Consider the following 11,372-nt stretch of genomic DNA (forward strand, 5'->3'; position numbering starts at 1 on the left):
CCCCTTTGCACATGCATCACATCCCTTGTAGGATAGATTCCCAGCAGATCCCCACTGGCACTATAAAGATCACACTAGATCCAGTCACAGCAAAGCTGATTCTCACACCACTGCTTCAGGGTTTAAAGGCTCAGACAGAGGCAGAACTAGAAAGCTTTTCTGTGTGTTTTACCCCCCTGTGTGCAGTTCCAGGAGGAATGGACCACCCCCAGGGCACATTTGCTCACAGTATGTTTAGTGATTTGAACTGTGCCTCTGAGTATGCCATCAGTCTCCTGTGTTGTAGTTGCAGAGCATCTACAAGAATATTCTTGTAATAGAAATGACCATATAAAAAGCAACTGCTTTGGTGCCTCAGCAGCTCTTTACAGTGCAGGGCAACAATATAGGACTGTTTTCCCAGTATGCCTTTCTAGGTCTGACCTTTAACATCAGGCAGAGCCAGGTTTAGGTGAGGGTTGCAATGGACTCTTCAGTCCTTCAGCTGGCACGTGCCCGTCCAGCCTCCCTGCACTTCCCTGTGAGTGGTGAGGTGATGGCAGGACTTTGACTCTGCCTCCGGATGTGCACGCCTACTGTGAGTTTGCTCTCCTGGGCTCTTGACACCTCTCCTTGCTATATCACCCTCTCTTTTCTCCTTCCCTGCATCACCATATAAAGCTTCCAGGATAGCCCTTCAGGATTAGCTGCAAGCCCCAAGGCTGGTCCTTGGGCCCTGCTCTCTTAGTGTCAGAGCCTCTGAACAGTTTGTATATGTTTAATGGTATTTTTGTGTAAATAGCTTTGTATATATTAGCAGAACTGTAGCAGTGGCTCTAGGCCTGGCATTTTCCTCCAGACAGGGTTTAGTGTTTATAATATATTGTCAGTTAATGCAGCTGCGTAATAGGGACTGAAAGTGTGAGGACCAGTAACATACGAAGATTAAACAGGAGTGCTCCTTCCCTCCTGTCTAGCCACCACCTTGCTGGGAAAGGTGAAACGGCTGTTACCTGAAGTAGTTATTCTCCTGAGGTTCTTCCTGAGAGAACTGATATTCAAGTGCAGCGATGTCAGCAATTCCCAGTTTCAGAATTCCCAATTCACAATAATGTGAATCCACCCTGCCCGTACACACACACATCCCCACTGTGAATAAAGAGTCTGTCTGTATATTGTTGGGAAAATGTATTTGAACTGTGAACTGCAGTGGAGCAAATAAATACTGTGTACAGCATCAGAGTGTCATGTGAACCAGTGTTTCACCCTTGAGAGATTATGAGTTTGCTTGATTTGGGGATTATTTGTGATATTTTTACAATGGGGAAAAAGGGACAGATGAAGAGAAACAAAGAAAAAAAAAACAGCCAAGGATTCTTAAAGGTTGGGGAGAAGCACAGTAGAAAGAGACAAACATGAAAGTACCTCAGAATGGGAGATTTTGGGGGAAAAAGCAAGAAGGGAGCATGTGGGAGTCATTACAGATAGGAAAGAGGAGGAGAGGGATGTCTGAAAGCAACTCCCCATTCCTACTGCAGCAGCATTTTTCATCTATGGGAAGGGAGAAGAGGAGGTTGGGCCTGGAAATGAAGAATAAATAGGGTGTTCATAGAGGATTACAGCCAATCAATATGGGCACTGATGCCCTTCACTGAAGCACTGAACCAGGGGGGTTGCTGGAAGGTTGATGTGACACCACCCAAAGAGGCCCAGCACTGCAGTTTGCCAGCTGGATGGTGCTGACTGTCTATTCCCAGGTGCAATACTGCTGGGATTAGGACAAGTCTGAAAGAGCTTGGAGACAGCTGGCACCAACGATAGGTGCCTCCAGTTTCACCCTTCCCAGCTGAGGACACCTGTCAAACTGTGATCAGGGAGGACCTATCCTACTATTGTTGGCACTGCTGTTGCCCTTTCCCAGTGCCCACCTTCTTACTCCCCAAATGGTAGAGTAAGGAAGAGCTCCCCAGGAACTTGCTAACAGTGGTGCAAGTGTTTGGTTGAGAGCTTTTGTGCCTCCCAAACCCCACTGCTCTGCCTCTGTGCATTCATCCCTAACAGCGGTCCTCTCCGATTGTCTGTCCCAAGATGTCATCCAGTTCCAGCTCTGGTTCCTGCTGTAGCACTTTCTGCTGCAGCTCAGAGTAGAAGTCGACTCCCTCAGAGAGTGAATGGAGGGGCCTGTCTTGGGGCTCATAGTAGCTGCTAATTTGCTGCTGTATGAAGCACTGGTGGTGCTGAGGTTGATTCTTGAAGCTCCCATCATAGCCCTTGATGTGGTTCCTTTTGAACTCCAGCACCGTCTTGGTGTAGGTATTGAGAGTGGTGACAGCAGAGGCCATGCAGCAGGTGAAGGAGGCCCAGGCCATGCTACAGGAGAGACACAAGAATAGCACATGCTGTGAGAAGCCAAGTAGGGTAAGGAATTGAACTGCCTGTCCTGCGATGAACCCTGATTTGCCAGGCAGAAGCTGCTGAGCATGGACGTGAAGTAGAAAGACTGGAAGTGTCAGGCTCATAACATTACAGTTCTTGAGGGTTATCCCGCCACGAGATCCTTCTTTTGGAGGAAAAAGCAAGAAGAGAGCATGTGGGAGTCATTACAGATAGGAAAGGTGGGGTAAATCCTGGTCACAGGGAAGGGAGGGATACAGGGAAAATAAAAAAGGGCAGTAAGAAAATCTGTAACAGGTCATAGCAGGACAGCACAGTTTGAAAGCAAGTTCTGTATTGCAGGGCTGCTCAGTGTCTTCCTGGGCATGAGGCATGTCCATGAGCATAACCAGATGCCTCTGCTGACATCTTAAAGCATCTTGAGTCTTAAAAATCAGCGTGGTCATCTTCAGTACAGCATTGCAAATTGAGTGTGCGCTTTCTATGAGCACTTGGCAAGGCTCATCCAACTGTTTTCCAAGTCAGTTATGGCCTGTCAGCTGCAAGTGGCTTCTTTAGGCTTTAAAGAAAGGAACCCTAAGCCGCCGTTTTCTGCAGCCACTCTTCCTGGCTACAATGTCCATGTCTTTAAGCATCTGTCTAGGCATGGTGCTGCAGGAATAGGCGTTTTGGACATTGGTTAGTGAAGATGCCAAACCAGCATGCAACTTAAACTGCAGAAAGCAAGGCATGTTTGAGAGCACCATCACAGGTGTGACTCTGGTCTCTGCACACAAGGAAGAGCTGAGACCAAACAGGGCAAACCAGCATAGGGGCAAACTTCATTAGTCAGCAGGGTTGAAGGCACTTGTTTAGGTGTGACCCCATTGTTTGCCAGTCTTTGGTAGCTACTCATTTAAGTAACTTGGCAACTATTTGTTAAAGCAAGGGATGAGGCAAAGACAGGAGATTAGCAGTAGGAGAACCATGGTACACCTGTCTTTGGAAACATGGAATGTCAAGAAGGGAGGAGATGGGTTTTGGCAGGGTGTAGCCTGGCTAAAGCCCGGAAGGCTGGGGAGGTGAAGGTGACTTCAGAGCTCACGTACTAGAATGCCCAGCCATAGTCCCATGAGTGTGGTCTCCAGTCCTCTGGTCCCAGATTAACCGTTGCCTGGAAGACTTGAGTGTACATCATGTGGGCCACCATCCCAAGGAGACCTGGACGCAAAAGACAAGACAGCAAAGAAGTTACAGTCAGAGCCAGAGCAGCATACTTCAGTTTTCTGTGGGAGAGAAGGCTCTCTTGCTGCTGTGATTCCAAGACTGCAATAACACACTTACCTGACAGCACTGAGGAGACAGCAGCAAAGGCATTGAGCTTCAACCCACAGACAGGATTGCCAGTATGCAGCATTTCCACCATCAGAAGGATGAAGCTGATGAGCAGCAAGCTGATGTACAGCATCTCTGATCCCAGGGACAGCCACAGGATTCCTGCCAGGAACCAGAAACTCCTCACATCAATACAGGATGGCTTGTTCAAGGGAGAGTACTCCCTCTTCCCAACCCAATCCTGAAATTATGTCCTTTGGGAAGAAGGGAAAGAAGGAAAATAAGAAACACCCAAAAGCAATCCCCCCAGCCTGTGAGCAAGGTCTCAAAGGATGCTGAAGGAGACAGAGAGCCTGTCTCAGAAGATGGTTTGTCTGGCCTAGCACCGCAGAGCTGAAAGGAACTAAAATGGCTATCTGTAAACAAGCCAACATTATACATAAACAGCAAGGCAGAAGCCATGGGGAAACAGGCAGGGGGAAAGCTGTTGAGTATTAGCAGAAGACTTAGTGGTCATAGGCTGGCCATGAGCACATCTGAGCTGGGTGTTTGAAGGTTCTTACCCATTAGTGTAGTGATGTTCAGAGTAGGTTTCTAATCACAACAATGGAAGCAAATTACGTTTAACGTGAGCCTCAACTGGTTAAGAGAAGAACGGTATGGTTCTTCTGCAGCAGTGGCTGGGACCTAGCCTCTGGAATTCAGGGGTGAATATCCAGCTAGCACAATGACATTCACCGCTCACTCTGCTGCTTGAACAGAGCACAAGTATTTTCATGCTAGGATTATCAGTGAGACTTAAGTGTTATCACAGCCCTCAGCAAAGCTCACTGTGCAGTAGGACTTGGAGGAGAATGAGTAATTTGTAATGCTAGGCCATGGAAGAGCACAGGATTCACTGAGGAAGAAATATTAATCTGGCAAATGAAGCAGCACTGTGAACACTACTGTTAGCAATTATTAATGGCCATAGAGGAGACATTCAGCTGGGGAAAAGGAGCGTGAAGAAAACCCTTGTTAATGTGGCACTGACTTGACTCCTCAACGTCATTAGTGCCATAGAGTCACCCAGCTCTTTAGCAGGAATTCATGAGCTGTGTTCCCTGCTTAAAGGAACTGGCTTGCTTGCTGCAGCACCATCAGGGAGAATATTTAGTTAGATGCCAGACTGCCAAAAGTGTCCTGGAGGCTGCAGGTACCACGCAATTTTAAGGAGGTTGTAGCGAGGTGCGTGTTGGTCTCTTCTACCAAGTCACAAGTGATAGGACAAGAGGAAATGGCCTCAAGTTGAGCCAGGGTAGGTTTAGACTGGATATGAGGAAAAATATGTTCACCAAAAGGGTTGTCAAGCATTGGAACAGGCTGCCCAGGGAAGTAGTTGAGTCACCATCCCTGCAGGTATTTAAAAGACATGTAGATGTGGTTCCTGGGGACATCGTTTAGTGGACTTGGCAGTGCTATGTTAAAGGTTGGACTTGATGATCTTAAAGGTCTTTTCCAGACCAAACGATTCTGTGATTCTATGCACAGAGGTCTCTGCATCTCTTTCCCTGTGATTCCAGGCTCACCACTCGTGCTGTGTAATCTGGTCTTGTAATGCTGCCTGTGAAATGTGAAGCTGCTCTGCACACACCCAGCTAAGCCAGCCCAGCCTGCAAGCTGCAGTCACACCAACTTCTCTAGTGCTGGCCTAACTATATGATGGCAGTTGTGCTGGAGGCTAAGGTCATTTTAAGATGATTCTATGTACAGGAGGGCGCAAAAGTGGGTGACAGAGCTGTTAAGACCACAGTGTCTCTATGAGTGTCATGCTTAAGCTCACAGTGATCTTCCAATTAATTTGTACGAGTTCAATATCTTACAGAACATGGCCTTTCTATCAGTGTTGGGCTGCAATTAGACAAGGAGCAGTAGGAAGAGTGTGAGGGGGGACAGACAGAAAGATTTACAAAGACATGTAATCTGGTTGCATAAACCTCCTTTCTTAGGAAAACAGTCTATAAGGAAGACGTTGGAAGCAACAGGGCCAGAGGCCTGGGCAGGGAACGAAGCACAAGAAGGTGAGAAAGAAGAAAAACACATTGCTACTCCCTGTGAAGTGAGCATTTCTCAGTAAATGCAAGAGTCATTCAGTAAATGCAGTTAAGTCATTCATTTTATGACAAAGTGAAGATTTGCATGACTTCAAAATGATCTCATAACACCATCATTACAATGTGTGTATTGTGTGAATACTGTTTCTCAAAAGCATAAGCAGGGGACGTTTTTCTACCCTGCTGTTGTGCCGAGAGTGACCCAGGTTAATCTGCACAGCAAAGGCGCTGCACATCACTTGCAACCCAGGGGAATGTGCATCATTTTATAAAAGCAGGTCAGCATTATTGGCCAGTGTTCTTAGAATAGAGGAAACAAGGCAGAAGAAGAAGATGAGCTCTCCAAAAGTACTCATCTCCCTCCTGGCTGTTGTGATTTCCCAATCTTTGTTCCAGCCCTTGCTCTCCTGGCTCGAATGCTGACACAGGCTCTGCACCCCAGGCCTTTCTCATCACATATGAACATCCTCTGAAATGACATGCCTCCAGCCTCCCTCTCAGGGAACAATTAGCAAGCCCACACCAATTGAAAAGCTTCCAGTAAGTGAAATCTCCATTGCATATGTACTCATACATCCAGGTATACTGCGGTTACCCCCAAAATAATTTGGAACATGTGACAATGACAGGAGGGGTGAGCTCTCCAACCCTAATGAACTTTTGTATTCAATGAGGCAAGGACTTCACCCTGAAAATGTAACTTTCAGATGTCCTGATCACTTAACCACAAAGTAAGAGGTCATTCAGCTTCCAAAGTCATCACATCAAACCCCAAAACTGAAGCACTGAGTCAACATGTGGCATATGTGGGAGGGACCGCGCTTGGGTGGCATCCGTCCCCTTCCTGCTGACTACAGCAAGATGACAAGCACAGACTGGGCAATGTATTACATGAGGCAAATCCCACTTCATATGGGAGGAGGTCAGAGCTTTCCAGCACTGACCTCACAGATGGCAGTGGTTTAGGCAAACATCTGGGAGGAAATCTTTGTTCTTTTAGCAACCATGAGTCCAAGATTTTGTGCCTGGCTCTTTGGGGACCCACCCTGCTGTCCTCACACAGGTGAAATGTTGCAGGTCCCTCATCCCACCAAGGTGCACTGGGCAGCTACAGTGAGGTATGGGGTTTTGCTCTTACCTCTCTCTGCTGGTGGTGAAAGCTCAATAAAGCTACGGCATTTCTCTTCTGAAACAGAAAAACAAAGGTATTAGTTTGCAAAACGATGCAGGGTACATAAGGGAAAATAAAATCTCTTCCTCTCACTCACTTTTCACTGCATAGCTCCAGTCACCCTTGAGTCTACCCATCATATCTTCTCACCTCTACTCTCTTTCTGACCATCTTTCCAGACCTTCACTGGGGCAAGGTAGGGGAAGGCAAGGTCTGCCTGGAAAACTAGAAGTGGCCTTTCCAGAAAAAAAAAAATCAGCAGTTTGTAAATCTTACAAGCCTCTGGTGAATATAAAGATCTGTTGCTACTCATTCACAACATTACTGTTGGTCAGGCCTATTAAAGGTGCAGCTTACAACAGACTGCAGACCCACCACTTCTGCTGAGGGAGCGAATTGCCACTCACCCCAGCCTCAGCAGAGGAGTTCTAGCACTCTTTCCCAAAGAAGAAAGAAAAAAAAAACCTTCCCAAGTGAAATACTGTGTGACAGAGGTGTGAGTCCCTCTTCTGTGGCAGAGAATCACACAGAAATATGGTCTTCTCACATTTTAGGCATGCTATTTGGACAAATGGTGTTCATATTTGCCTTGGCTTTTTATGTTGGCCAGATGCAAACTCTTGTCTCAGCTGAGAGTCTATAATTATTATCTGTAAGTCTCTTTTACTGCATATTGCATTAGTGCATTTTGAGGGTCCTCTCCTCTACTTGGCGCGGTATTTTCTTGCAGAAGTATCAGCCTGCCGCTTTTCATGTAAGAATCTAATTTTCTTAATTTCTATCCCCGGTTCTAATCTCTCCCAATCTCCCATATTACTTCTGTCATCTGCAGCTCTCAGGACGCTTCCCAGTTCAGTGCCATCTGCAGTCCTCATTAACTTGTGGTTTGCTACTTCATCTAGAACTTTAATGAGGTTATTCAGTAATGGCTCATCTAAACTGATCCTGAGATCAGCCTGAATAATGAAATCCTTTCTCCAGCTCAACTCAAACTCCTTTTGCTCATAGTAGCCCATTTTTGTTGTTGTTCTTGCTGTCTCTGTCTCTGCACTTGCTTCAAAGACCCACAGCAGTGGGTGGGTTGTACCGGATTTACAGGAAGCAGGAGGCCGAGACTGACTATGTGCTCTACCCCGTGCTCTGCTGTGATCCAGATGTAACGGACTCTCTGTTTTCCTTCAGGCATCGGGGTTATTCCAGGACTGCCCAGTGGCCAGACAAGTATTTCAGAGAAAGCTGTCAAGGGATGTAGTTCCATTCCCACAAGCACCATGGAAACACACCTCAACCCAAACCAGTCCCAAATAAATACATCTCCCTCTGCAGCATGTCTGGAAATGCTCGTAATGAAGCAGCCCTCTCACTGGGACATGAGAGTTTCAAGCACATTCCCTTCTGCTCCCACCTCCCTTCTGTCTGCTTTTATTCACCAGTTATTTATTTTCAAACTGACAGCGATAGATAAGAAAATGAGGAATGCTATACTAGGACAGTGGCTTAGTTAAAGAAGGTGACATGTTTGTGCTTGGGGAGAGCTGAAGGGAGGGCGGTGGGCTCAGGGGAACGGGCTTGATGAAAGCAACTTTCATCACCATATCTTTAGATATAAATCTCCCTATTGGCCACCTTCCAGATCAGTTCTGATCCTCCGTGTGTGTCAGGCCGTAAAGAGCATCTATGTACTGCAGAGCATCCACCTGTGCTAGTGTGGCACAGATTTCAGCAGAATGACTTCAGCAGGGCTGGGCAGGAGCAAGTCAAGGGTGAAGGGAGGCACCAAAGGGATCTAGTACAGGTTGCACAACCAGTCCCTGGCACTCCAGGGTTTACAGTGCCAGTCTCACATGGTCAAAAATCACAAATGAAACCTGTCACAATATCACAAAAGCAACTAAAAAAATTACAATACTGCAGCTCTAATCCTTGGGTCAATTTACCTCCTAGCTTTAATTCCTCTGGATTCAGATCCTCCAGGTTTTCTCTGTCTGTAAGGCAGTATTTCTCTTTGTCTCTTTATTATTATTTTTTTTAAGAAAAGCCCAGTCTCTGTTCAATTCACAAAAACACTCAGTTTGATGATTTAAGGAGAACACCAACTATTGCTGTCCTCACAGTGATAACTATGAATTGACAACACTGCATAAAATCACTCCATTTAGATTTCAGAGGGAACATGCACAAATATGCCCTGTAGAGCATGAAGTAAGCTGTATGTGGGAATGGAGATATGGGGAAAGGGAAAGGAGGCTCACTCCCATTCCCATCAGGATGAACGATGCCACCACAACGTCACTGCCGCCACCACCACCTCTTGCATTTCGGAGCCCCTCTTCCAGACTGAAGAGCACACCAGAGACAACCATTCTCCCTAGCTCCTCTCTGTAAACATCTCAACAGAAGACAGAAATAGAATGACCGCAGCAGTGCACAGGACTAATGCCATCTAGGAAAATAAAGAAGGCTTTTCTCCCAACTGTTGTCAGCCTCCTGCCTTTCATTTCAAAATTCCTGTGGCGTAAATACAAGAGAAGTTGTGGCTGCCTGGGCAAGATACTACCTGGCCCTTCCATGCTCTCTTCACAGGAAAGCCACATTCCTGTGTGGAAGTATCTGAAGGCAAAGCGGTCGTCCCCGGTCTCCCAGCTGTAGTGCACCACATCCTGAGATGAAACGTTGCTAGCACCTGCGTCAGGTGGCATGGGGACACCGATGCACTTGGTGGCTTTGCTCTTCCCACATAAAGGTTTGGGCACTTTCTGGGTCCCAGTGCACCAGTAGCTGCCGAGCAAGGCAGTGGTGGAGAGGCTGAGAGCCAGCAGGTTCAGGATGACAGCCAGGAAAGCACGGCGCCACGGCAATCCCTTCAGCAGCTCCATCTACAACACACAAACAGGAGGGACTGTCACACCAGCCACTTGTCTCACGTAGCCTTATGAATTTTCTCAGTGTGCACCTCTGAGAAAGGAATATGAGCACTCTGCCCTCCTCACAACATCCCAACAGCTCATCCAGCATGGAAGAACCATTTCCTGAGAGCCAAGGTGGTGGAGCAATAGGTCAGCTTCAACCATTTCAAAGTACCCTGAATATGTGTACTGGGGAAGAGAGGATGACCCAGTAGACATAGCAGTACTGAGTGCACTGAGGTGTGTGAGCACATGACCAAAATGCAAGGGTCATCATATTCACTCCATCTCTGAGATGACAGGGAAAAACTGTTAACCAACTTTCCCAAATACCATGCATTGCCGTTAGATGGGGTATGATGAATGCTCTGTCCAACTAAATGAGAATTCTTGCTGCCAAGTGTCCCAAAACACTTTTTCAGGCAGTTCATTACTGAACCTAGGGAGGTAGGGAGTGTATTGATTTCACAGTGAGGAAAGGTAGGAAAATGTTCGCAGATCACTGAAGGTCACGCATCAAAGAAGTGATCTGCTCAGGAGGGACCCCCAGCTACCCAGACCTGGCAGCTCCAGTTCAAACCCCAGGGCAGCACCTCCCACCTGAGCAAGCACTGCTCTGCCCATCAGAAATTTGGTAGGGTGGTGGGATGACAGTGTCTCTGCTCTCACACAAAGTTGCCACAAACACTCTTCCCAGTTTCATCTCATCAGAAAAAGTATTTCAGAAAGCAATTTGTATACCAGAGTCCTCTGGTCTTTCTCATTCAGAGGGAATCTCGAGATTTTACAGTTCCTGCAAAACCCTGCACTGACTTCTGAGAACCCCAACTTATCACTCTATGGATTGATTCGATGCCATCTACCCACATATCAACTTTCGTGTAATCAACGCATGCCTCTTCCCACACGGCACTCCCTATGTTTGGCGCAACTTCGTCCAGATACTCCCACCCTTTCCTATTTATGACTCTCAAAATCTATTTGGCCACGAATAGATTCAGTTTGCACAGACATTGCCTGCTGCTGGTCCTCTTCAGTTGACTCACCCAATGCTGAATGTGTGAGAAAGGCCCAGCATGCTGTGGACACTACTATAAATAAATGATACGAGACTTAACTTTGCATTGTTTGTGACTGTGCCACAGCTAAAAGTGGTGCTGTTAGAAGCATTTGTTCTGCTGACCAGCAAGCTTGGAAATATGGTCAATAAAGACGGTGCTGAAGCTCCTCTTGGAAAGCAGGACTTCATTAGCATCTCATCTCACTGAGAAAACAGTGCCTGATCCAGAACATCCTCATTGAAAGCAAGAAAATACACACCTCCTGAAAAATTCCTGTATTGTTTTATGCTGTGGCTTCCTTTGTCTCTTCACCAGAGCATTTCTTTCTTTCAGCAATAGAGATGCTGCACCCTGGAGATGGTAATATCTTAGTGATACCATAATGAATGACTTCCATGATCTGAAGGCATGTTGGATATCACCGTTTTCACAGAGCAGATACCTATTAGGAACA

General features: G+C 46.6%; 1 protein-coding gene across 1 annotated transcript; it reads right to left on the reverse strand.

Moving 5' to 3' along the window:
* Window positions 1-2,033: 2,033 nt before the first annotated feature.
* On the reverse strand, window positions 2,034-11,112 carry GSG1 (germ cell associated 1). The gene is made up of 6 exons (XM_086610123.1): window positions 11,041-11,112; window positions 9,509-9,827; window positions 6,919-6,966; window positions 3,697-3,849; window positions 3,462-3,573; window positions 2,034-2,349 (listed from the first exon to the last, which is right to left on the reverse strand). Exons 1-6 carry the CDS (start codon window positions 11,110-11,112, stop codon window positions 2,034-2,036), a joined length of 1,020 nt encoding a protein of 339 aa, XP_086466249.1.
* Between the last annotated feature and the right edge of the window lie 260 nt (window positions 11,113-11,372).

This window comes from Tauraco erythrolophus, chromosome 4 (genome assembly GCF_009769465.1).
Source record: "Tauraco erythrolophus isolate bTauEry1 chromosome 4, bTauEry1.pri, whole genome shotgun sequence".
NCBI lineage: Eukaryota > Metazoa > Chordata > Aves > Musophagiformes > Musophagidae > Tauraco > Tauraco erythrolophus.

Bases quoted from the DNA above. Each gene is read 5' to 3' on its own strand.
- GSG1 (XM_086610123.1), bottom strand. From the start codon at position 11,112: ATGCTAATGAAGTCCTGCTTTCCAAGAGGAGCTTCAGCACCGTCTTTA. The intron at 3,574-3,696 runs GTAAGTGTGTTA...TTTTGCGTCCAG, and splicing joins TGTCTCCTCAGTGCTGTCAG to GTCTCCTTGGGATGGTGGCC. The intron at 2,350-3,461 runs GTACGTGAGCTC...TCTCTCCTGTAG, and splicing joins GACTATGGCTGGGCATTCTA to CATGGCCTGGGCCTCCTTCA.